Genomic DNA, 27801 nt, shown 5'->3' with positions numbered 1-27801 from the left:
ACAGGTGACTCCTTCAGAAGACACAGATGACAACAGGAGACTGTAACTTATACATAAACATGGATTAAAACAACACAGGCCTTTATATTCAATTTCCATCATGCAAGTACAATAGGCCTAGGCAGCAGAATTGCTTGGGCCCAAGTTCAAGGCCAACCTGGGCAACACTGTGAAACCCTATAACTATAAAATATAATTTAAAATAATTAGCCGGGCATGGTGGCACACCCCTGCAGTCCCAGCTACATGAGAGGCTGAGGTGGGAAGATGGCATAAGCTCAAGGGGCTGAGGCTTCAGTGAACAGTGACTGCACCTCTGTACTCCAGCCTGGGTAACAAAGGGAGACTCTCAAAAAGAAGTAAAAAAGAAAAAAATTTAAAAACAACCTTTTCCGGCCGGGCACAGAAGCTCACGCCTGTAATCCCAGGCAGATCACTTGAGTTCAGGAGTTTGAGACCAACCTGGCCAACATGGCAAAACCCTGTCTACCAAAAAATACAAAAATTAGCCAGCCGTGGTGGCGGGCACCTGTAGTCCCAGCTATTCAGGAGGCTGAATCTTAAGAATCCCTTGAATCCAGGAGGCGGAGGTTGCAGTGAGCCGAGATTGCGCCACTGCATTCCAGCCTAGGCGACAAAGCGAGACTGTCTCAAAAAAAAGAAAAAAGAGAGAAAGAAGGAAAGAAAGAACCTTTCACTAATACCATATGTTGCTTCCCCATGTCATTCATACAGCTTAGAAAAAGCATGAGGCTCATGTCCTTCATCCTTTGGTAATGTCTGTTTTGTTTTTCCATAAGGCTCTCAAAATTGCTCTTATTCTCCACCCAATCTATTTTTTCTTGACTCCTGCACCTGAGACTGACTACTCTGACTTCTTAGTCTAAGTGTGGCCTCAAGAGCTGGCATGCCTCCTGAGATGGCGATTCACAAGAGGCACGTGTGTGTCACTTCCCTCTGGAAAGCACCCTGCGTGCCCGTGCCGGCAATGCACAGACAGCACAGCCTGTCAGACAGATAAGTCCCTGCTTTTGCAGAACTCACTTTCTGGTAGGAAAAAAGAAAAAGAAAAAAAAAAAAAACAAGTAACTTGCTGAAGACGCTGCCACCAGGCCACAGTGCTGCCAGGACACAATGGAGGCACGGAGGCAGGGGCTCAACTCCGCACTGGGGAGAGGCGGGAAGAGCGTCTTGTGGAAAAAAGGAGTTTTAGTGCTTTCAGCTGCTTTAATTAGTGAACCAAGATGGTCATGATGCAGGGAGGGAAATTTTTTCTCCAAGATGATTGACAAGTGGGGCTTAGTCACAGGACAGAGGTAAGGAGGTCTAAAGATTCTCGGGCAAGGGAAGCAGCTCTCAGAGTAATAAAAAAGGAAGTGGAGCTTGGGCAAGGCATCCTAAATATGTACTTTTGTAGAAAGAAAAAGAAACACCTTCTTTAACTGAGCTTGAATGTTATCTTAGATTCATCCTGACCTTGGGCAAGTCACCTGCAAGTGTCCAACAACTGGACAAAAACCAGTCTCCCTTGCAGAGTTGACTGTGGTCAGTCCTTAATTTCTCCCAGTAATGAAGACATCAGGGCACATAACATTGTAGGAAGGTGGATCATTGTTCTGTTTTGAAACTGTTTCTCTTCCTACTTTGTCTAAACATACCTAGTGCTAAGGAAATCCACTCTTTTTTCTTTTTATAATGTTTATCCATCTATGCTGCCGAAAAATTGGGAAGTACAAAGAAAAACATTAAAATCACCTATCATCTTGCCTCCAGAGAGCTGGACATACACTCACACGTATGTGTATATAATGTTTGATAGAAACTGTGATCATTATCCCGTGCATTGTTTTAGAAAATAAAAAGGAGGTAATACGTGATACAGAGGCAGGGGTGCCTCCTGGTTACCACTCACTCTGTGAACTTGGGAAAATCCGTATATAGTTTTTGAGGATGAAATGTATTAATGTATGTATCTGGCACATCATTTATGCTTAATAACTATTACCCAGCATTTTTATTAAACACTTTCCAGTGTCACTACGTTAGTCTGTTTTGTACTAACGTAGTGCCGGAGACTGGATCATTGACAAAGAAAAAAGAGGTTACTTTGGCCCTCAGTTCTGCAGCCTGTGTAAGCATGGCACCATCATCTGCTCAGCCTCTGGTGAGGCCTCGGGAAGCTTTTACGCACAGTGGAAGGCACGGGGGAGCTCACGCATTCCATGGCAAGAGAGGAGGTGGTCCCAGGCTCTTTCAAACAACCAACTCTGCCTGAACTAACAAAGTGAGAAGTCACTCACTACTGCGAGGACAGCACAAAGCCATTCATAAGGGATCTGTCCCCATGACCCAAACATTCCTGCTCAGCCACCTCCAATCCTGGAGGCCACATTTCAACAGAGGTTTGGAGGGAACACGTGCAAACCATGTCAGTCACTAAGTATTCTTCCTCAATGGGACTTTGACATGGCTACATGCTGTTACATTGCATAGGCATTCCCCCAATTTATTAAAATGTCTTCTGCTGGGGCCATTTAGATGATTAAAAGTCCACCTTAAACCGGCATGGGAATGCACGCCAGACGTGCAGACAACAGAAAGGCTACCTCAAAGCCAACCTCAAGCTTCCGGATTCCTCTCCCAGCCTGCAGCAATAAAAACATGGTTTTGTTAATTCCGGAAAAGTCTGCCTAAGGTTGGGCACTTCCACTCACCTACTGAGTAGAGAGAAGCCACATGGTGAGATACAAAACGACTCAGCCGGCACCCACAACTATGTAAACTCACAGACTGCCGTTACTCGCATGGGGACTGCTTAACCCAGGAACTGCGTAACTTTTGATTCCTGTTAAGGATACGTCAGTGGAGACAAATCTCCCAGAGTCAATCATTGTTTGCCAGGGACAGCCGATGTTCAAAGGACGACTTCAAGTGAGGTTAAAAGCATGGACTTGTCTGTTTGTAAAGAATCGCAGACTTAGACAAGTTTTTAGATACAGAATTCTGATCTTTAAAGTGCTAAAATAGAGAAAACAAACATTCGATTTCATGGGGTAATTCGACAGTCTTAATCTGAAACAGAAGTACAACAGGGCAACTCCTCACCTTAATTTTTGACCAAGAACAGGAACAAGGGATAAGTATGTAAGAATCTACCTATCAACCTCTGGTTTTCACCTTCCGTAAACCATTTGTGGGGCAATTTTCTAACAACAACAACAAAAAAAAAAAAAAAAGAGAAAGAGAAACATCTTGGATTATATTCGTTTCTCTGATAACACATGTAAAATTTTAAAGATTTAAAAAACTAAGAGAAAAGCATAGCTTAGAATAAACGAACTGATACTAAAATATTTTCACTCTATCCTAAAGGTCTATCTTAATAATTAGTAGGAAAATCAAATCCTAAAAATTGATATTTTGGAAAAAATAACTCATCCTGATAAGACAGTAAAAGATGAGGGTGGCTTTTTGTAATATCTAATATCTTCCTTGAAATATATGTATTATGGAGAGACACTTTGCCAAGTAAACTGAATCTAAATCATGTTTTGAAACTTGTCAATCGTGTCAATCTTCTCACTCTTGTTAGAAAATATATGCAGCAATTTTAATATGCACACATCACTTTTTTGGGGGGGGAGCGGAATCTCTCTCTGTCACCCAGGCTGGAGTGCAGTGGCGCGATTTCAGCTCACTGCAACCTCCGCCTCCCAGGTTCAAGCGATTTTTCTGTCTCAGTCTCTGGAGAAGCTGGGACTACAGGCGCCCACCACCATGCCCGGCTAATTTTTGTATCTTTAGTAGAGATGGGATTTCACCACATTGGTCAGGCTGGTCTTGAACTCCTGACCTCAGGTGATCCACCTGCCTTAGCCTCACAAAGTGTTGGCATTTCAGGTGTGAGCCACACATTTGGAGACTAAAGAAAATGCTCTTCTTTGTCTGTCAGCATTCTGAAGAGACAAAGAGAAATTGGGAATGCTGGTGGTTATGCCATCTTGGTTACGCCCAGAGATCAATGTGTGGCAGCGGTATATGTCCTAACCTTTAGGCGGGTTATAGCCCTTGGAGGTGGCCTGAAGAAAAGGCAAGGTAGAAAGTGGTAGAATAACAGGTAAGTAAAATTATCTGATGATTATCTAAAAGATATAAGAAGACCAAAATGTGTGGTTACACATAGGTAAGATTAGAGGTAACAAAAGAGGTGAAATTCTCCCAAAGAACCTGAGCCTAATGGAAGCTGTGCTTCCACTTCGGTGAAGTGGGTGGCAGAAATCTGTCCTCCATAACGCACTCCTTGCTAAGCATCTACTCATGCGACCATGCGTGGGAAGTGACCAGCTGCAGAACCTGGGGAGAGGATGTCACGGGACAGTGAGGAGGACCCAGAAGTGGGGATGGGCATGGAGATGCCAAGCCGTTTCCACGTGAGCTGCCCTCAACAGTCTTCCGTCTTTCTAGAGGAAGATTTCCATTTGTTTTTGTTATTATGCACTTGAGTTAATTCACCCAACAAACACGCATGAAGGTCTCCATGTGGCAGCCACAGTGGGAGCCAAGATAGCAATGGCTCCCGCCTCAGGGAGTTCACAGCCGGAGGGATGAAACAGAAGTAACTACAGGAGTAACTACCACGATGCCACTGCAAGTGAGAGGAAATGTCCCGAGATGAACGAGTTAGAATATGATAGAGGAATGTCACCCACACGAAGGGGTCAGGACGGGCCCTGCTGAGCTGCACCACAAGGCAGGAGTGACAGTTGACAAGGGCCAAGGGGTGTCCGGGGAAGGTGTTGCAGGGGCGGGGAACGGCGAGTTCAGGGTCTGGAAGGGAAGGACTCATAGGGTCCCAGGGTAGGAGAAAGGGCCAGGCTGTGTGCTGCTTTTGGGCCTCTCAAAGGATTCTGATCTTTGTCCTGTGAGCAATGAGATGCCATGGTAAGGATCTAAGTTGAGGAGGTAACACAATCAGATTTAATTTTAAAATATAACCCAGGCTTCAGAGTGGACAGCAGACAAAAGGGCAAGAGAGGGTGAGGGAAGGCTGTTCTCTGCAGCCATTCCCGAGGGTAGGGTGGGGCAGCTGCAGGTGCCAGGGTGTGCACGGTGTGAGGCAGAGTGGACGAGAGGGCTTCCAGACAGTAAGGATGGCGGGGGAGACAGGAAGCACCACTGGAGCCAATGTTTGGTTTGCACAACTGAATGGAAGATGGGGCCAAATGCTGAGAACAGGTGTCAGGGAGAGAGACCACGTTTAGGGCTAAACCAGTTACCGGAACTCACTCATCACGCCCACATATCTTGTGGCTCCGAATGTCTCCCACATGCTTTTGTGAAATCTCCACTTTGTAAGTTACCCAAATATACCTTGTTCTTGACAGCATACGAGAATCCCCAGATACAACCCAGGGAACACCAATAACTGGAAATGGCTTTTGCTTTTTGCATCTACAATTTAAAGGTTAGCTATGGGAAAATAAACAGGAAATATGCTTTCAAAGATTGAAGGTCGACACAGCCTAAATTCAGAAGACATTAACTGCCACACCCCTACCCAATGCAATACTAAAGGACTCTCAGGAAGACACAGTACACCCCTGCATTGTAAGCAGCAATGTCGGCTCCCAGCTCCTGTTGCTCCGTGGCTTTAGACAGCTCACATATAAAAGTTCGCAGCAGAATTTTGCACAGCAGTTCTCTTGTCCTTGAGTTGCCTTCTTTATTTGCCTTCCAGGGGAACAGGCTCTGCTTGTGTTCTTCCAACCTTCTCAGCCACCGCAGTCTCCTGATGTCTACGTGTCTAAACACAAGAGCACCCTGGGCTCAGTCCCTGGCCCTCACCCCTCCTCCATCTGCATTGGCTTTCCTGATGATCTTATCAAGTCTCCCCACTTAGAGTATCATCTGTCAGCCAAGGAAAGCAGTGGAAGAGCCCCAGGTCCCTCCCACGCGCAGAAGCTACTCAGCACTTCCACTCCACAGCTAACGCACACCCCAGCATAACAGGACCAAACGGCATGTCTCACTTTCTCCCCCAAAACACACTCCTTCTAGTCTTTCATTCACAGGAAATGCTGCTACCACACGCCCAGATGCTGCAGCCAAAAGCCTAGGAGTCAAGCTTTATTCCTCTTTCTTTCTTCGTCTACTCCATCAGCCAATCCAGTTGGCAATCTTCCAAACAGACTGAGAATGTAACCACCTCTCACCACTTCCCCTGCCACCACCCAGAACAACAGCAATTGTCACCGAGCTGGTCTCCCATCCTCCCTAGCATCAGTTGCCCTGAGACTGCCATGCCATGAAGACTTAGAAGCTGATTACGGCACCTTGGGAAAGGATCATGCTGCCGTAGTCTAGAGGGGTGGCAGTAATGGTGGTGCAGAGAGAGAAGGTAAAGTAGGGGAGTTTCAGAGATGAAACAGATGCCTTCAGTGATAGTCTAACGGTAACAGGTTCCCACTGCTGTTAACAAACATCCAGTATTTGCCATGTCCTACAAGGCCCTTGCTCATGAGCATGGCCACACAGCCTCTGGCGGGCCCTCCAGCTGGCCACACTCGGTCCCCATCTCAGAACCCAACATCTGCCTTCTGCTTGGGATGCTGGTCTCCCAGACCTTTACAAGATTTCATCCATCACCTCACTTATGCTCTGCTCAAATGTCAACACCTCAGAGCCCTCCCCTGATTTCCCCATCTAAAGCAGCCTGCCTGGGTGCGGTGGCTCACGCTGGTAATCTCAACACTTTGGGAGACCAATGTGGGAGGATTGCTTGAGGCAAGAAGTTCAACGTCGCAGTGAGCTATGACTGCATCATTGCACCCCAGCCTAGGCAACAGAGCAAGACCCCATCATTCACTAAGTTAAATAATTAATTAAAGCAGCCTGCCTGTGTCCCCACACTATTGCCTTTATCCTTTACTGCTGTATTTCCCTCTCAGTATTTATCACTACCTACAATTATTGTCAGCCCTCATATCCATGGGTTCCTTACCTGTAGATTCAACCAACCATGGATGGAAAATATCCAGGAAAAAAAACTGCTTCTGTACTGAACATGAACAGGCTTCTTTTCTTGTCAATGCTTTCTAAACCATACAGTCTAATAACTGTTTAGCTAACATTTCCATTACATTAGGTATTATAAGTAATCTAGATTTAAAATATTCAGGAGGATGCCTATAGGTTATATGCAAATACGACATCATTCTATATCAGGAACTTGAGCACCCTCGGGGTTTGGTATCGAGAGAGGTCCCAGAGCTCCTCCCTGGAGCATACCTAGTGACAGCGACATTTCATATCAATTTGTTTCTAAGATTCATGGATCTGTCTTGTTCATCACTGTTTCTCTAACTCTTAGTTCAATACCCATAAGTATTCATTGGATAAATAAATGAGATAAGCACGGATCATTCCTACACACTGGTTTTGTAATTATTATATATAACCAGTTCAGTGGCTGATGGGAACTTTCCCTCTCATTCCAACTCCTCCTTTCATAGCACTCTACTTTTTCTGAGCTCTAACAGTTCTTCCCATTCAAATCATATGATTTCATACTTAACTGCTGTCTGATTCAGTTCATCAAAACATTTTACTGTCTACTATGTGCAAGGCATTGTGTGGGACAGAAAAAAGTGCATGAAACATCAACGTGATCCAAGCTTGAAGAAGCATGTAGTTCATCTGGGGATAAACAAATAGCACAGAAGAGACTTCTGGCCTTCCCTGAGACAGCCTCATAGTTCTGACTGTCTACAGATGACCCAATGGGTCCTAAACTCGCAGTAGCTGAAATATCACTGAAGTGTGGATTTGGGTGACTTTCCCTGAAGGCAGGAATGAACGAGCCCCATAGCTACCACGGGTACCTCTCTGACTCTCCAGCCCTCATCCCACAGTGCAGTTGGATGATTCTCACCTTCTTTTTTAATGTTTAAAAATGTTCCCCAGATTTATCAAGGCATATTTAAGAAATAAAAATTAAAATTGTATATATGTAAAGTATACAGTGTAAGGCTTTGATACACATATACATTGTGAAATGATTCAATCAAGCTAATCACCATATCCACCACCTCATGTACTTACCGTGTGTGTGTGTGTGTGTGTGTGTGTGTGCGTGCACACATGTGTGGTGAGATCACTTAAGATGTATTTTCCCAGCAATCTTCAACTACACCAATACATTAACTGTAGTTACCTTGTGTGCAAACTATCTCTAGAACAAGAGTTTGCCACAAACCAAACTACTCTGGCAGAATACGCTGCTATCAACTGACTCATGCAAGGAGAGGCCAATATAAAAGTTGAAGATGGCCAAGGACCAAATGAGTCTCCTATGACTCGGTGGCAGGTTTCAGGATCAAGCCGGACCTGTTTCACCATCTTGCCAACCCGAAGGCATAAAGAGGTATAGAAAGTAAAAAGTTTCCTCTTCAAAGCTCCCCTTCTTGTTAAAGAATAAATCCTAAGTGTTAGAAATAATAGATTCTTTTAAAGACTAACTTTCTTCAAGCCTCCTTGCTTTGTGCTAATAACTCTTTGTTAAGCCCTATCCTATGTAATTGTTGGACATGCTCACAGACACATTCCAGCTCATAGCCTATGTTCCTTTCTCATTTGGAATTGTTATTGCTTTCTTAAACCTTTCCTAAGTAACTTCTTTGTTCTTCTTTGCACTTATCTATTTAGGAAAGTTTTACGCTATTAGCAAACTGGGTATCAGTTTAAGAGTGTGAGGTCCTGCTCCAGCCAATGGATGCAGGACATAGCAGTAAGGACGAACCAAATGTGTAAGGGATAAATATGTCTGCTTTTCCTTTGTCCAGGTGTGCTCTCGCCATTGTTCCATCCGCCACTGAGCACCGTTTCTGCAGAAAGTAAAGACTGCTTTGCTGAGAGATCTTTGGTCTCCATGCTGACATTTCCTTGCAATACCAATTATCTATTTCTAACAATTTTGGTATTTCTAACAAGAGGTGAAGTGAAGAAGTTCTGTCTGGATAATGACAAGGCAAAGAAGGCTTTCACAGCAGCGTTTCTTTTATTTACATTAATTTAATATAAATTAAGAGTTTTATGGTGGCCAGGCACAGTGCCTCATGCCTGTAATCCCAGTACTTTGGGAGGCTGAGGTGGGTGGATCACCTGAGGTCAGGAGTTCAAGACCAGCCTGGCCAACATGGTGAAACCCTGTCTCTACTAAAAATACAAAAACATTAGACAGGTGAAGTGGTGGGTGCTTGTAATCTCAGCTACTTGGGAGGCTGAGGCAAGAGAGTTGCTTGAACCCAGGAGGCAGAGGTTGCAGTGAGCTGAGATCATGCCACTGCACTCCAGCCTGAGCGACAAAAGCGAGACTCCATCTCAAAAACAACAAACAAACAAACAAAAAAAAAAGTTTTATGGCTTTAGTCCTTGTTTTTACTATCACTAAAAATCTGTTGTCTTAACCTTTTCAGTTATACTTCATGTAATGTGAGAAACACAGTTGTAATTGTACTTGTAAAGCTGAGGATTTATCAAGGTCAAGGGTCCACCAAATACGTATGCACAAAAAAGAAAGGAATGCAAATGTGGCAGAAAATGAAGTGCTAGCTGAATGGCATCAATAACTTCAAGGAAAGACTAGGTCATCTCAGCTACGAGGACAGTCAAGGGAAGAAGCTCTTGTGTGCTGAGTGACCGACTGGAGGGTACGGTCACCCCTCTGCCCAACACCAGTCATCCCAATGAACGGCGCTTCCTGCACCTCTGCGCTATTCAAGGATCTAAGAGGTACAGCCTTGGTTTCCTAAGAAATAAAAGAGTTTAAAAAGGAAGAAAATCCTGTTTTTACAAACTTGGTAAATTATTCTTCACTGGGCACCAAATATCCATAATGAATTAAGCACTATTTACAGTCCTTTGGACAATGCTAACACACAGAAACAAGCTTTTCATTTCATCCTTAATTCATAGCACCAAGCCAGTATTTTCACATAGACACTGCTGAGTGACCTGCTGTGAAAAAGCAACACACTTAAGGCTGCTGGGCAACATACAGCTCATCAGCTACGAAGCCAGCCTAGCCATGGCCCTTGCCCTGCCTCTTTCTAAATATACTCTAAGCAGTAAGGATTTGCTCTAAACTGAAAGATGCTCAATGCAGGTGGGATTCACCTGCTCCTGGGATTCTTCCTGCAGGAGAGATGCCAAGGCTATCAGGACCAGCTCTACACTCACAGTTCCCCCGGGGATCACAGGGCTTCCTTCCTTCATACCTACGTTGTAAGAACCTCGCTGGGAAGACACGTGGCCTGCTTAATGCCATGTTGCTCAGTGGTTTCCACCAAGATCACACAAAAAAGAAGCTGACCCAAACCTTCCGGGCAATATTGGCAGGCCCCATGGATGGCACACCCAGGACTGTTCACATGGCACAGCCAGTCCCTAGAAGGCCTTCTTCATTGGCACGCCATTCTCCAGTTCTCAAATGCTCCCTACTTCAGTAATAAGTAACAGTGAGAGAGCGCACACATGGCTGCTTCCAAATGAAAATAAGGAGTCCAATTTCCCATACAAGAAAAAATGAGTATCAGAGTAAAATAGCAGAAGGTGATTTATAATAGCACAATAGTGCAAATGTGTCACAAGTCAGCTGTAAAGTAAGCACAATCAATAAAGACATGATCTTGAGATAACTTCGTATGTTAAGAGGCCAAGAATGAGAAAATATACACGAGTGATGTTTCCACTTCTTTTTAGAATGAGTCCAAAGAGAAATGCTAAATAAATGTCTTATTAGAGATTCCACAGTATAAAGGATTTTTAAAACTGCAAGAAAATTATATTTTCTACTTAAGAGTGTACACTAAAAGTGGATCTATAAAAACTGGCAAGATAAAATAAATTTGATGCGACTTGATACAGATGATTTCAATAAATAATAAATTCTTAGTGTGAAGGCAATAACCTTAAGGAGAAAGAAAATGCTGTGGGTAAAAATCAGTCACTCTAGGTTTGAATGTGCAGTCTGTAACTGTTACTTATTCAGAAACTGGTCACTGGGTGAAAACGATTACCAGGCCTATTCTTCATTCCTGTTGTTTCTAGGGCCATTTTATAGTTCCTTACTCTACCCAGAAAGTAAAAATGGGTATAAACTATATTTTTGGAATTATCTTTGCCAGCTATATTCCTCAAGTAACTAGGTCAAATGAGATTGTCTTAAGCTTGATACAGAATAATATTTTTGTTTAATGTTGCCCTTAACTCCTAAAATTGCTACATTTTAGTGGCCTTGGAGAAACAAGTTATAAAATCTCAAACTCAAAGGTTAACAGTCTGGCTCACTTGACAGCAGATAAGGGAAACTAGGGAGGGCCTCCGGCTGCAGCTGCCAGCTGCTCTTCCTCAGTCCAGTCCTTATCCCACTTTTGTCCCTTGCGTATATTGCTGCTGGGATCTCAACCTCAAATATTGTTTTCACCATTTCTTGTACCCTCCTCAAAAACCTACGGTGGTGAATTTCTGCAGCTAAATCAAACGCCTCTGGAACTTCTCAAAGAGAGCGTCAACGCCTACGCAGCACAGGAGCTGCCCTTAGTTGAACAAATCAGGTGAGGGGGAGGGGGGCGGAATTGTTCATTGCTCCAATGTCTGTTTCTCCTTTCCTCCCTAATATTTAAAACTCTGAGCTGGGAATGGCCAACGAAGAAGGATGTTAGAAATACTTCCCAGCCTCCTTGCAGCTGCGTATCTCATGTGGTTAAACTCTGGCTCATGAAATGGAAGAACCTTCCAGAAGTCTTCCTTCTGGAGTGGTGGATCCCCTGTGCCCTGTCTTCCTTCATCCTGCTGCCTGGGGTGAAGATACCGCCTCTGAGCACCAGGATGAGGCCGTCCCCAGGACTGGCCAGAAGGGAGTGGGACGCAGCTATCACACAGCTCTGGTGGCAAAGCTCACTTCTTTAGGGCAAATAAACTCCTGTCCTGCTTAAGCCAGTATCAGGGGTTCTCCTGAGCCTAATCCTTATTACAACATCAATCATTTAGTCAAGAAACGCGACCTGTGTGAACATGCAGAAGCATCTAAACTCATGAATACACAGTCCGGAGCCTCGAGAAGCTTCCTACCAATCAGGGACTGACATGCACCAAGCAGCAAGAGGAACATGAAGGGGCATCTGAATTGTTGCCTGAACACAGTAGAGTCTGGAAAGGTGGGAGCTATTAAAAAATACCTCAGCCCCTTTCCAATAGTTAGGATGTGGATCAGCAGAGCAGATAAATAAAGAGGAAGAAGCTGAAAAGGAGAGGCCTGAAGAACATGCCGGAGGAGCCATCGCCACAGAGTAGGGTGGCCGGGGAGCACCTGGCGGTGCGTAGATCACACACCCCAACACCAGCGCCGCACCGGGATCTGACCCAGCTCGGAGGCTTCTCCGACCCCATCTCTCCCCCTCGACCCATCACAAGCTCCAGCCTTAATACTTAACTGCTCTCAGCTTCCTGCACGGCTCACTATCCTCCGCCTCCTCTGTGAGCCCGGCATCAAAACCAGGCAACTGAGCTGGAGATCTGGACTCCAAACAGTGGGCTGACGGTGAAAACTCCCAGAGGCTTAGAGGTGCAAAGGACCTTCAGAGGCTCAACATCCTAAATTTTCAGACAGAGAAAATGGGACGCAGAGGAATGAAGCCCAGTGCCACCCTGAAAGCTCACGAGGGAGGTGGAACGGGAACCCTGCTTTCTGACTTTGAGAGTTCAGTTCCTCCCACCTTTTTTTTTTTGAACATGCAAATAAAATGACCATTTTTACATTTCTGAACAAAGTGTCTTTACATATAAAAAGATGTCTTAAAAATAAAGTTTCTTCATAAATTTCCCTTTTGAGAATTTGGGAGAAAATTTCACATACTTCTAAACCTCAAGAAATGTCATCTGCCCTGCCTTTCTGGGCCTTACAGAATGGCCCAGAAAGGCAGGGCAGATGACAACATGTACAGAAGATTCAAAACACACACACACACAGGTGCGTGCACACACACCCACAGACACCCACACACACACCCTACTGTCAGGGTTCCACTTGACTACAAGGTTGTCCCTATTAAACAGTCAAAAGCGTATGCAAAACGACACTACAATATGACAGTCTGCAGCAGGTCAAAGTCATGCCTTCGGAAGGTTTGCATAACCAAGCAAAAACAAACCCGGGGGAATGAACGCAGGCCGCCTGACTCCACACCAGGTCTCCTAACCACTGTGTGTACTGAGAGGAGAGCCACTTTCCTGAGATCTGCTAACAGGGGTCTAAGTCCAGATGATTGCTGCGTCCCTCAGGCACAGTCTCTCTGGCAGCTACCCATCTGCAGGATTAAGTCGTATAATTAATTAGTAGACTCCTTGGCAAGTAAGAGATATTCGAAAAGGACAACCATAACAAAAAACCCTTTTCACCTAAATGCAATGCTAAGTGACTAAAGTCCATCCATTCTGGAGTTTTAAACAGGATCTTTCATTCCAAATGCTTGACACTACCAAAAAAGGTGGGATAAAGAGACTGTCCATAAACAATGACTAGGCAAAAATAAACTTATTTAAAGAGCTTATCTGCAATAGTTAAGCCAAAAATGAAAACAACTTGAAAGAGTTTGAAGAATGAACAATTGATGCAAGATTTAGAGTAAGATAACAAGATGCCCTGATCAAACATTTCCTATCACTTCCGGATGCTGTTTTTCTAAGACGGGAAAAGGTGATGGCCTCCAAGTTGGTTTGAGCTCATCAGACTTCTGTCCTGCTCTATTCTGGACTCTGTGGAGGGGCCAGTGTCGGCATGGGGCACCAACTTGGGGCTTCATATCCGCCCTCTCACTGAATCCCCACAAGCATTGTTGGAATTACTTTCCATTTCACCTTGAAGGTCACGGCATGAAACTAAAGAGGCCGCTCTGGCCGTCACCCAGCTTGCCTACGGGACCCACATTCAAACATCTGACGAATGCCAAGCCATGCTCTGTTGCTACCAAAATGGCAAAGTCATGGCCCCACCCTCAAGAAGTTAGAGTCTAGTAAGGAAACAGCTATGTAGACAAACAGCTAAATGTGGTGAGCATCAGGTGTGGGAGTCATGGCACAAAAGATGGAGGGATTAACTCTCCCAGGAGTGTGAGGCAGATAAAGGGCCCAGGAGGGCTCACTCAGGAGGCAACGCTTGGACTCTGTGTGAACATTTCAGCAGGAGTTTACCAGGTGAGCAAGGGGAGGCATCCCAAGGCTGGGACACAGACACAGGGAGGCCCTGAGGCAGAACGCAATGGTGTCATGGAGGATACAGGGGTAACTTTATATGGCTCAGGTGAGGGCTTGGGTCTCCAGTGAGAAATTAGCCCAGACTGGAAAAGAGCACCTGGAGTTTCTGCCGAAGAGCTCTGCATTTCACAGCCTGAAAAAATGCCTTCAACTTCTGTCCTTTCCACTCTAGCAGCCAGGGAAAAAGTCTAGGGACAAATAATGGCAAATATCAGTGGGTAACATTTAACAAATGCTCACTGTGTATAGGGAAGTGTTCTGAGCACTTGTGTGGACCCTTCCAAAGTTCACAAGCCCAAGAGGCAGGCATTACCATTACTATTATCCCCACTTTACAGACAGAGGTGACGGAGTCAGTTAGGGGAGGCCCTGGGAAATGAACGTAGGCTGCATGACTCCACACCAGGTCTCCTAACCACTGTGTGTACTGAGAGGAGAGCCACTTCCCTGAGATCTGCTAACAGAGGTCTAAGTCCAGATGATTCCTGAGTCCCTCGGGCACAGTCTATCTAGCAGCTACCCATCTGCAGGATTAAGTGAATTAATTAGTAGACTCTTTGGCCAAGTAGTGATGTTTGAGAAAGATCAATTCACTTTCCTTTCTTCCCCATCCCCATTTTATATTGCCACAGAGACTGTGTATAGTCCGTAGCACAGTTCCTGGCCTTTGTAAGTTGCTGAAGGCCAATTCCAGCACCAAACCCAAGGGACCCCCTTCTCACCACCTCTCCTTCAACCTCAAAAGTTTTCTCTGGATTTAATCAACTGGCTGGATTCTACTGAACCACAGAACCAAATGGCACACATTCATAGAAACATGGTAAGAACAATAGACATTTCTACATGAGATGGTTCTTAAAGGTTAGTTAGGCCAAAGGCGGACAGGTCTCATAGACAGACTGTGAGCTGGCAACCATCCTGCAGAATGCTGTTAGAATTTCCTCTTCTTGAAAAAGATAAGCAAAATTCTTCTTAATCACTTTTAGAACTGAATTAGTAAATGTTTGGTCTAAAACGTACTGGGAACCAAATTTTGGTCACTATGCCCTGACCAATATTTCAACTGCTACCATTACTACACTTGTCTCATTGGATAAAATAAAGCAGGTGTGCTAACTCTTCCTCTAATCTCTGAAGGGTACATAAGCCACCAATTCTGACATGATGACCTTGGGGTACAGGGAAGGACCAGGGACAGGCCTGCTTCTGAGGGACAAGAGCAGGAGGGCACGGTGGCGCCAGTCCTGCCAAGCCCAGAGCCAGGCCCAGAGCTGCCACAGCTTACCTCCTGCTTTGTAACCCAATGCAACCCGATGTCCTCAGAAGAATACACAAGCCACCAAAACTGGGGGCCCGGTTGATGAGTGATGACCTAAGAGAGGCTGTTACTCTAACCACAATCTATCTTAAGCTGGAATGGCCAACAGATGAGACAAGGCCGGGGGCGGTGGCTCACACCTATAACCCCAGCACTTTGGGAAGCCAAGGCAGGCGGATCACCTGAGGTCAGGAGTTTGAGATCAGCCTGGCCAACAACACAAAACCCCGTCTCTACTAAAAAATACAAAAATTAGCCGGGCATGGTGTCAGTCACCTGTAATCCCAGCTACTCAGGAGGCTGAGGCAGGGAGAACTGCTTGGATCCGGGAGGCGGAGGTTGCAGTGAGTCGAGATTGTGCCACTGCACTCCAGCCTGGGCGACAGAGTAAGACTTAAATAAATAATAAAATAAAAATAAATAAAAACAAAAGAAGAGATAACAGAATAGCCTACGCTGAGCCCAGAGGTGGAAGAAAGCAGGACTGACAGTGGCATGTGCCCATCCCTCTCTTTTGTTGTTTTTTCTGTCAATACCAAATAACTAGGCCTCTCTTTCATGTTTAATCATAATAAACTGGGCTGAAATATGCAGGTGAGACAAAGGAGAAATAAAATAAGGTATCAGAAAATTATTCAGTGTCACCCAACAGTCATTCCACATCAGCTTTCTAGTATTTTATATTTATAAACTTTTAATTCTTCATTCAATCAATAAATATTTAGCCCTTTCTATGTGCCAGCATTGTTCTAAGAACTGGATTTATCAGTGAATAAAAGAGAAAAAGTCCTGCATTCACAGAGCATACATTTCTAGTGGAAGGGCACAGAGAAGCAAAAACTAATAAATGAGTAAATTATACTGTATGTTACAAGGTAATACATGCTACAGCGGGAAAACTCAGCAGCATAGCTGGGCTCAGGAGTGCAGGGGGCTGCGGTCATATCCAGGCTTAAATACGGCGGTCAGGATACGCCTCGTTGAGGTGACTGTGAGTGAGGACTCAAAGGAGGCGAGGCAGGGAGCCATATGTTATTTGGGGGTAATAACCTTCCAGGGCAAAGAACTGAAAATGGATCACACTTCTACTATGTCTAAGAATTCTTTGCCTAATCCTAAGTCACTTTAAAAAGTTTTACATGTTGGCCAGGTGCAGTGGCTCATGCCTGTAATCCCAGCACTTTGGGAGGTCAAGGCAGGTAGACCACTTGAGCCTCAGGAGTTTGAGACCAGCTGGCAGCTGGGCAACATGGCAAAACCTGTCTACAAAAAAAAAAAAAAAAAAAGGGAAAATTAGCCAGGCGTGGTGGTGCATGCCTGCAGTCCTCGCTACTTGGGAGGCTGGAGAATCACCTGAGTTGAGTCCAGGTGGTGGAGGCTGCAGTGAACCGTGATCATGCCATTGGACTCCAGCCTGAGTGACAGAGTAAGACCCTATCTCAAAAAAAAAAAAAAAAACAACAAACGTTTTACATTTTATATTTAGATCTATGCTCCATTCTGAGTTAATTTTGGCATAAGATGTGAGGTTTAAGTCAAGGTTTATATTTTTTATTATTGATGTCCGATTGTTCCAGAATTACGTGCTGCAAAGGCTATCCTTCCTCTATGGAATTGCTTTTCCATCTCTGTCAACGAGGTGGAAATCTCTGTGTGAGTCCATCTCTGGCCTCTCTATTCTGCTACATGGACATGTATGTGTCCCTTTGCCAGAACTACACTTTCCTGATGACTGCAGCCATATCCTAAGTCTTAAAAACGGGCAGTGTAATCAGTCCTTGAAGGGTTTAAACAGAGTACACTGACCCGATTTGACTTTAAAATGTCACTCTGTTATGGTGAGAATACACCGTTGGGGGCAAGAGGGGACCAGGCGAGAGAAGATGGAGGCTCCAACCAGGGGAACAGCAGTAGAGATGGTAAAAAATGGGTGAGATTCTGACATTATGAAAGTTAAGCCCACAGAACGTCCTGGTGGACAGGATGAGGGTATGAGAGAAGGGAAGAGAGGAGTACGACCCCCAGGCTTTTGGCCTGAGCAGCTGGGAGAATGGAAGTGCCATCTGCTAAGATGGGGACACGCGGAGGGAGCAGGTGTGGGACAGGAAACCACTTCAGTGTTCCCCACGTTAGGGTGAGAAGCCTACTGGACACCTAACTGTGATGTAGCCTCAGGGATACAAGAGCCAGTTCAGGACAGAGGTCTTTCTGGCCAGGATGTGACAATCCAGGATTCATTAGCACATTAAAGCCATGCTACTGTGTGAGCCTGCCAAAGCGGAAAAGCCCAGGCCCCAGGGGGTCCTCCAGTAAGGAGGTCAGACAGAAGAGAAGTGGGAAAAGGAGACCGGAGGTGGAGGGAGGAGGGACCCAGGAGAAGATGGTGAGCATCTGTGTCAGAGTCTGCTGAGCCACTGTGTTGGAGAACTGAGAGCTGACACGAGGCACCCTGGGAGATCTTGGCAAGAGAAGTTGTGGTGAACAGGTGTGGTTTAAAAGGGAATGGAGGAGGTGGATTGGAGACCAGGCTTAACAACCCTTTCAGAGCGTTCTACTATTCAGGGGAGCAGAAAAATGAGTAAATCCTGGAGGGGGCAGGAGAGTCAAAGGAGGCTCTGTGTGTTTGTGTGTTTTTTTGTGTGTGTGTGTTTGTGTGTGTGTGTCTGTGTGTGTGTTTGTGTGTGTTTGTGTTTGTGTGTTTGTGTGTGTGTGTCTGTGTGTGTGTTTGTGTGTGTGTTTGTGTGTCTGTGTGTTTGTGTGTGTGTCTGTGTGTGTTTGTGTGTGTGTCTGTGTGTGTGTGTGTGTTTGTGTGTGTGTGTCTGTGTGTGTGTTTGTGTGTGTGTGTTTGTGTGTCTGTGTGTGTGTTTGTGTGTGTGTCTGTGTGTGTGTGTTCCAGGGGAGAAGGGAGTGTGTGTGTTTCTGCAGGAGAGGAGGGTGCGTGTGTTTTGCAGGAAAGGAGAAAAAACAGCAGGAACACTGAGGAGAATAACCCAGTGGGGTGCGGCCCAGAGGGGCCTGGTTTACACCGGGGAACGTGGGGTGGTTTAGGGAGCGTCTGTGAGTGCAAAAGGGACTAGGATTTCAGGCACAGGTGGAGGCCCGGGTTCTGGGCAGGAAGAGACTGGAAAATGCAGACCAAAGTGCTCCCCTCACCTTTAATTCTCCTCATCCTTTCTACTGACTGCATGGGAGCCTCCCTCGATGTCATTCTTGTGTTCCATGCCCCATGACTATGTCACAATCCAGACTTTCACAATAGAGTCCCACTAGTTTCTAAGTGCGCAATCCTCAGGGACAAAATCCCAGGCCAAGGCCTACAGAGTAAGAAGAGATCACACTAGTACGTGCCCTGCGTGGAAAAAGGGGGAAAAAATAAGACAGTCACAGAGCAGGGGCTTGTGTCTGCTCTTCCACCAGGCTCTCCTCTTCCGTCCTGGGAAGTTACTTCCTGGCACCGGACAAGGGCCGCAGAGTAAGAAGGGATCACACTAGTAAGTGTTATGTATGAAAAAGGAGGGAAAAAAAAGATAGCCACAGGGCAGGGGGCTCGTGTCTGTTCCTCTCCTCTTCCATCTCCGGAAGAGTGACTTCCTGGCACTGGACATGGGCCGCAGAGTAAGAAGGGATCACACTAGTATGTGTTATGTATGAAAAAAGAGGAAAAAAAAGATAGCCACAGGGCAGGGGGCTCGTGTCTGTTCCTCTCCTCTTCCATCTCGGGAAGAGTGACTTCCTGGCACTGGACATGGGCCAGGTGCACAGCAGCCAGACAGGCAGGAGCCCTTATCGTGTGCAGAAAGCAGCAGACAGGCAGCACATCACGGCCGGGGGGGTCTAACTGCTAGCAGAGGCACAAAACGGATGGGACACCACGCTGAGACCTGAACAGGCTCGAGTCTGACACAGGGGAAAACAGAGCAAAGGTTTTAAGGCAAAAACAAGGTTGCCTTGTTTGAGAAACAGAGAGAAAGGGTCAATGTGATCAGGTGTGGGCATTAGCAGGGAGGACACGGTGTTATCTGCTGAGGTGGGGGAAGTAGATAAGGGCCAATCACTCAGAGCTTTCCAAACCAGGGCAAAGAGATACGATTTTATTCTAAATGCAACAGGAAGCCGTTGAAAGGAAATAAACAGAGAAACGACAATCTGTTTCCAAAAGATGAAGTTTGTATGTGCTTCTTCTAGAAATCATACTTTTTAAAGAAGTAAATCGCATTTATTACTCAAGCTGGAAACTAATAAACTCACCACTCATTTGAGGGAACCAACGAAATCCTGAGAATTGACTTCCCAGTGGCCACCATGAGAGGTGGCAAAGATAAAGAGACGCCACGCCGGGGCATCTGCTCTCAGCTTAGAAGAGGAAGATGTTCTAACCACCCTGCAACCAGCCGCGTGGCAGATGCAGAGGGAATACGGACCCGGAAGGGGCGGGCGAGAGATGAATTGGACCCACTGAGGGATTTATCAGAGCAGGAACCTCCTCGGATTTCCATTTAAACAATCCTTCCCGGGGCAGTTATTTAAGAGGCCTTTTCCCAAACAACACATGCCTCCTCACACATACCCACCACATGTGTAAACCATCTCTCTCTGAACCAAAACCACACCGATGATTCAGCCCCTGCCAGGTGAGAGCAGCATCTGGGTCACGAACAAACTGCGGTTGTAAAGACTCCACCCCACTCCCTCTATTTGAAAACTCCTCTACAAGAAACAAGAATGGCTGTTTCCTTCACCTCCTAGAAGGTAACAGAGTAAACTGACAACAGATGGAAAGAAAGGCATATTTTTGCCCATTGACCTTCCAAGGGTTTTGGCTTTGTTCAGATCTTTGCATCACAAATCCCCTTTGCTTTCTGCCTGGTTCCTACAGAGAACTCTCCAGTGATGGAGGTCTCCAGCAAATGATAGCAACTCTGTTTCAGTGGGATGGACTTCTGCTTTTAAAGCTACCCTAGGTTCTCTTCAATACTCCTTGGGTCTCAAGCCTCAGCAGCAGACTCAGCACTGAAGACACTGGGCCGCAGTGCCTGCAGCCTGGACTGCAGCCCTGGCTTTGCTCTTTATTGTCTGTGGGACTTGCTGAGAAAGTTGTAAAATCTCCCTAAGACATAGCATCTTACCTTTAAAAGGGAGGACACCATCACCACGGACCCCATAGGGTTGCTTTGAAGATTAAAAGCACAGCCTGGGCACAGTGGCTCACACCACTTTGGGAGATTACCTCCCAAAGTAATCTTAGCACTCTGGGAGGCCAAGGCGAGTGGCTCACCTGAGGTCAGGAGTTCGAGACCAACCTGACCAACATGGTGAAACCCCATCTCTACTGAAAATACAAAATGAGTCAGCACGGTGGCGCATGCCTGTAAATCCCAGCTACTTGGGAGGCTGAGGCAAGAGAATCGCTGGAACCTGCGAGGTGGAAGGTTGCAGTGAGCCAAGATAGAATTCTAGCCTGGGCAACAAGAGCAAAACTCCGTCTCAAAAAAAAAAGAAAGAAAGATTAAAAGCACAAACGCAAAGAAGGTTTTATGTGCAAAAAGCACTTGGCATACTCCCTAGCACATACTGAATGTCCATAAACATTCAGCCAATGTCCACTGCTATAACTTTTCTTATTAGCTCACTAGGGATTGTTGGGGAGGGGAGGATTCAAGAATAGCATTTACTTGGGGAGAGTTAATGAATGGCATTTACTTAACACTTTCTGAGGAAGACCAGGGAAAGAAGGCTGGATATATTCTGTGGCCTGGCTAATTCTGGACACAGCTGCACAAAGCTTGATGACTAGGTCTGCCAAGAATAAACAATAGCAGGCAGTGAAAGAAACAAGCTAGAAACTGACACTCCCGAGGCCCTCAACTACAAAAGAGTTCAAGTGATTCCATTTCAAACAGGCTCCCGTGCCCACCAGCCAGGCAGAGGGGGCCCTTAACTGAGCCTAGAGGTTATGAATCACCCCACCCCTTCCCCTAAGTCCACATCCCTTATCCCTCCACCCCTCCAGAACCTCCCCAGCATCAGTGCTGACTCAGATGCCATCATTTTGGCATGGGCCTGCTAGAGACAGAATTCTATGGATCTAAGAAAGTAACTTCTTGCCATCATCCACAGAGATGTCAGCTCTAAGCCAACAGGCAGCACAGGCCAGATTCTATCAACAGCAAGAACTGAGTTGTCCCCACCCGATCTTCAGCTCACCCTCCCGGTCCCCATGTTGGAACTCAATAAAAGGCACAGATGCCCAGTTACCATATACACTCAAGACCATGTTCCCAAGAAAACTAGGTCCAAGGGTAATAGGGAAGAAAGCACACTTGATTAAAATGTTCTGTTTTTCAGAATTAAGGGCAATGAATTTCAACACCCATACTCTCTTCCCCGATCCCTGAGCCTTGGAAGCACTGGTCTATGCAATGTAGACAGCCATGTTCAATGGAAAATAACAAAGAGCAAGTCCCTACAACAACACCTGCTAGAAAGGACTCTCTTGAGACTCCAAAAATGGCTCTGAGCCTGCTACTCAGCTTCCCACGTAGTCAGCTGCTGCCTCCGGTCACTTTTCTGATGCTTTGAGCCTTCAGACAATGAAATTCTTTCATAGAATAGACAAGGTATTACTTGCACAGCTGCACTTTTAAGAGCATTTATAAGCTAAAGGGGCTAAAAAAGTATTCCATACATTTCCCTTTTCAACAGAAGTACACAGCCAAATAATTCAGGAAGGGGGCTGAATGAGGCGCAACCAAGTTCCTCCACTCCTAAGAACCGAGAAACGTACACACTGGTGTGCCACCCCAGGGCACTCTGGTAACATCCATCCAAATTTAGAGTGGCTCATGCCTGTAATCCCAGCACTTTGGGAGGCCAAAGGGGGCAGAGTACTTGAGCCTAGGAGTTCGACACCAGCCTGGGCAACAACAGACTCCATCTCTACAAAAAATACAAAAATTAGCTGGGCATGGTGGCTCATGCCTGTGGTCCTAGCTATTCCAGAGGGAGGATCACCTGAGCCCAGCAGGTCGAGGCTGCAGTGAGCTGAGATCGCACCACTGCCCTCCAGCCTGGGTAACAGAGCAAGACTCCATCTCAAAAAAAAAAAAAAAAAAAAAGGTAGAAGTGTACATCCTTTCATCCAAGAATCCCACTTACAAAGATCTACCATAAGGAGGTAATTGCAGGTGGGAAACTAAAAACGTGGAAGGAGAGAGGATTCTGTACGTTAGGATCCCTCTATACAATAAGGAGGCAGCCTGGGAACAGGAGTTACTTAAATTCAGGACTGGTCCCTCAACACCTAGTCTAGTGGAGAAAAAGGGAGATTACAGAGCATGCAGAGCACATTTCCACAGACGTAAAGCACATCCACGAGCAGGACATTGTAGCAGCGAGTGTGCAAACTGCTCGTGCTGGCCACCTTCGGGGAGCAGAGCTGCAGGCAGCTTTGATTTCCTGCTTTGCAGTTTTCCACACTGTCCACTTCCTTAACATGATCATGTATTATTTTGCCTTACACAACAAAGTTGTATGTTTAAAAGCTCCCGAAATGGGATGATTTCCAATCATGCAAAGCACACATTCCTGAAAAATTGTTTCAAGTGAATATTTGTATTTTGAGTCATTTTGTTTACTAGTAAACACCGTAATTTCTGAGATATGTTCCTACTAAATAATGGACCTTCTACATAGAAACAATTTATTTTAAAAGTTTTATTCAATCAAAATATAGTCACTTAAATGCCTTCTCTTTATATACTTTTTCCAGTGTTTTCACACATATCATTTCTCCCAATGCAGATGCCAGTGACAGAAGAGTCCCCACTTCAGAACAAGGAAAGTGACTGAAAGAACTACCTGACTTGCCCAAGGTCACCTCCATGATTGGTCTAGGACCAGGTCTAGTTTTCCTAACCCCAGCCCAATGCTTTCCCGTGAATGCCCAGTGGGACAGGGTTGTTCAGACTCCACTCAACTGCAAAGGCACTTATCAGCCATCTTCACCAGGAGGACTTGTCAGAATACCAGAGATTCACGTTCAGTAGAATTGTGCGTATTATTTGTTCCTTGATTTACCAAAGCTGGCTTGCATGTGTTTTCCCTTCCTTATTTACAATTTTCAACTACCTTTAAGATCATCAAAAAGCAAAAGTTAATTTGGTGTTTCTTTATTGTTTTTTTTTTTTACTGTTTCAAAACAAAGTTGCCTCCTGGAACCTCTTTTCAAAAGTAGCAGCAGGTTACCAAAAAATATAGAGATATACGTAGAAATATATAAAAGACTTACGGGTTCACGTTCCCCAGGTGGCCTTCTAAGATGTTGTTTTGCTATCACTTTACCCAAGATGCCTAAGCCACCAACACTACCAACAATACCTTTATATTTCCCTCCTACAGACTCCATAATTTCTAAGTTTTATTTACCTAACGGTATATACTAAATAATAACAATGTTCCCATTTTACATGCATCAAAGGCATATTTGCCAAATGTAGCCTTTTAGTAACATGAGATTCAGAATACTATCAAATTTTCTTACAAAAAGCAAAGGCATTTAGCATTTTAGCCCTAAATATGGTAGCTTTAACAAGGGTAAAGATATGTGTTCTATGTTTTTCAGAATTAAGGGCAACGAATTTCAACACCCATACTCTCTTCCGCGATCCCCAAGCTTTAGAAGTACCGGTCTATGCAACGTAGGCAGCCATATTCAATGGAAAATATCAAACAGCAAGTCCCTACAACAACACCTGCTAGAAAGAACACTCTTCAGACTCCAAAAATCAAAGTGAGTCAGGAGCCAATAGCTTCTACGAGGCAGAATGCTGTAAAGAACATTTAAGGCTCAGGTCCAAGACTACCAGAATCCCAGGATCCCTAGAAAATGTTCTACAGAAACAAGTTTCCATTTTTATGATGTAAAGGGAGAGGAGACAACTTGACAAAAAGACATTACATTCTGCTTTATAAAGTTTTCCAGGACAACATCTATTTCACAAATCAAACACCCACTGACTTGAACCAAAAGCAACATCTAACGCAACTGTTGTTAATTACAGGATACTGTTCTCTATCCCTTGCATGTAACTGTTGTTAGTTACAGGATACCTTTCTCTCTCCCTTCCACAGCTCTTTTAAAACCTGAATAGATGCTGCTGCCCAACTCGCAGAAAGGGAAATGCAAACATTTCTCCCCCGGCCCTAAATGCCTAAGTTTTCATTTCAAAGAACTATCCCTTGAAGTTCTATGATCAAGCAGACTCAGTTTCACAAATATAAACTCAAAAACTATAACTCAGGATTGAAAAAAAATCTAGTTCAAAATATGTAGGTAATAAAGCTCAAAATCTTTTAAGTATCAGACAGTAACTAAGCACCTGCTGCTATGTAGACTGCCATTAGTAATAATCCAGTCTTCCCTCTTAGGTTTCTACCCCTCTTCCTGAACAGCAAAAACAGCTTTAGAGGCCATTATTTCAGGAGGTCAGAGCGCACACTGCACAGCTGAGCTTCAACCTGTGTTCTTGGCTTGTACCTGCCAGCAGAGCAGGATCCCTCCACCATCTCACCACACACCTTCTCAACATGAACGCGGACATGCACATAAATCTAGGACATTCTGAAAGAATGTGAAATACTCAGTCATGAGAAATCTTGTCCATACGGATGGGGGATCTCACAGTAGACAAAGGTCTAGCCCATAATGACTGAAAGCTCATTTGAGAGTTAGGAGGGGAAGAAAAATATTTCCTATTTAGGTAAATTAGGTGAGATAAAATATTTTTTAGTTAACACACAAAGGCTGCAAGAAATTCTGGAGCCTTTCAACAACAGAAGACAGGAAGGAGGACCGGGCAAGCGGGGAAGAAAGACAGAGACATTCTGCACTCATTTGTTTTAAAAGTAGGTTTGAGACAAACAGACTGGCCTCCTAAAAGAACTACCTGGCAGGGCAGTGTGCTGAAGAGCTCTGAGCGAGAAGATGCGCGCTTATTTGAGATGTAATCCCAGGAGCACAGGCAGTCACCTGCAAGGAATCCTGGTTAGAATCTCAGGTAGAACCTGAGGCCCTGCCAGAGGCTGGGAAGCCAATGACCAGGATATGCAATAAGCAAGAGTTGGTCACAGAAAGTCAAAGCAAATAATATAAAGATGGCAAATGGAAAAATACGTCCATAAAAGGTCGAATCGGGAGGTGCTGAGAGGGCAGCCACAATCCAGCGAAAGGTTAAGCGGCCTTGCTGTTTCCCAGAACCACATGCTGGCAGACAGCGGAGGCAGAAGCGCCTGCAGTTCTCCCGACGCCTGAAGATCTCTCCAACCCCTTAAAGCTGACAGGACGAAAACCAAACTCCTCGTGTTTCTCCCACACCCCAGCCTCCTCACTCACGCCATCCTCCTAGCCGTTCCCGGGCTCAGCCACCCTCCTGTTCATTTTATTTGAGATGCATTCTCCACAAAAACTTTGAGTAAGAAAAAATAAAGGAATTTGTTTTCAGCTAACTTACGCACTCAAGAGCTTGCTCTCATCTCTCAGTTTTTCTCGGAAAATTTTTGCACAATCCTTCCTTTCCCGACTCACAGGAATGAAATGTGAAAGTAAATGGTTTTGAGTACATTTTAACAATAATCTTCACTTCCTTGTTATCTTCTCTGAAAATCTACCCCTAAAGTCATGCACAGTAACCTTAGTAATTTTTAAATTGGAGAGATTATGTGCCCTAGGGGACCTCTGGCAATATCTGGAGACATTTTTCGTTGCTGTAAATAGGGGAGGTAGCGCCGGGAGCGGGGGCTCATGTCTGTAATCCCAGCACTTTGGGAGGCCAAGGTGGGCGGATCACCTGAGGTCAGGAGTTCGAGACCAGCTTGGCCAACATGGTGAAACCGTCTTTACTAAAAATACAAAAAATAGCTGGGCGTGGTGGTGCACGCCTGTACTCCCAGCTACTTGAGAGGCTGAGGCAGGAGAATTGGTTGAACACAGGAAACAGAGGTTGCAGTGAGTCGACATCAAGCCATTGCACTCCAGCCTGGAGTGCAGCCTGGAGCAAAACTCCGTCTCAAAACAAAAAAAATATATACGGGAGATGGTGGTACCGGTCATCTAGTGGGTAGAACTCAGGGAGGTGGCTCAACATCCTACAATGCCCAGGACAGACGCCACAACAAACATCAGCTGGCCCAAAATGTCAACAGTGCCAGGGTTGAAAAAACTCGTTTTAGGAAAAAAGAAAACAAAAGAAACGAAGAAAATGCTTCATAATATAAAATATCCTAATATTCTCTTATGTTACTTTTTTTATAAACACAAACAGACAAAGCACACACTGTGTCTTAAAATTCCACATTTAGAGTTAATGAGAACTGATGTTTGTTATATGTCAGGATCTGCAGCCGGGCAGGAGGGAGAGGGCAGGTCAGCTCTGATTCCCTAACATAAACCCCTCCTTACTAAATGGTAACACGACTTTATCTTTGGGCACTGCTCCAGAGTGAAATACCTTACCAATAAACATCAACTCCAGCCTTATTTTTTATTTAATTCTATTTATTTATTTAGAGACAGGGTCTCACTCTGTCCCCCAGGCTGGAGTAAAGTTGTGCGATTTCTGCTAACTGCAACCTCTCCCAGGTTCAAGGGATTCTCCTGTCTCAGTCTCCCAAGTAGCTGGGACTACAGGCGTGCGCCGCTAGGTCTGGCTAATTTTGGTATTTTGGGGGTTAGAGATGGCGTTTCGCCATGTTGGTTAAACTGGTCTCGAACTCCTAGATTCAAGTGATCCACCCGCCTCAGCCTCCCAAAGTGCTGGGATTACAGGTGTGAGCCACCGTGCTTGGCCCAGCCTCATTTTTTAAAACAGGCCTTTTGATTTTAACATTTTCTGCAAAACCAAAGTCCTCTGATGTAAACTGTGATCCAGCTCAGACCAGGCATCTGTTTTTGTCTCCCTGCTCCCGGACTATGTAAAAAATTCCCATCACTAAACCTTCTCATTATTGGGAGAGGGGCGTGAGCATGCGTTAAGATTCATGATTCAGACTCCCCAAAAGTGGTAAAACACTTCCAGAGGATCTAAGAGAACCACCAAAAACGCCCCTTAGCGTGTGCGGCAAAAATTATAATCGACTGCAAATTATCTTATCAAAGGAATGTCTTCCTTTAAGTTAAC

At 45.1% G+C, this 27801-nt stretch overlaps 1 protein-coding gene across 6 annotated transcripts in view; it reads right to left on the bottom strand.

Annotated features, from left to right (window-relative positions):
* Window positions 1–27801, bottom strand: part of CYB5A (cytochrome b5 type A) — a 41427-nt gene that overhangs the window by 12482 nt on the left and 1144 nt on the right. The window contains exon 2 of one of the 6 annotated variants that reach the window (XM_077974537.1): window positions 248–11889. Coding sequence (XP_077830663.1) covers window positions 11671–11889 — 219 coding nt within the window. The 3' untranslated portion in view covers window positions 248–11670. 6 annotated transcript variants of the gene reach the window in all.

Source organism: Macaca mulatta, chromosome 18 (assembly GCF_049350105.2).
Source record: "Macaca mulatta isolate MMU2019108-1 chromosome 18, T2T-MMU8v2.0, whole genome shotgun sequence".
Lineage (NCBI taxonomy): Eukaryota > Metazoa > Chordata > Mammalia > Primates > Cercopithecidae > Macaca > Macaca mulatta.
The sequence above is the reverse complement of the archived record's forward strand: the minus strand, read 5'-3'. Positions and strand labels throughout refer to the sequence as shown.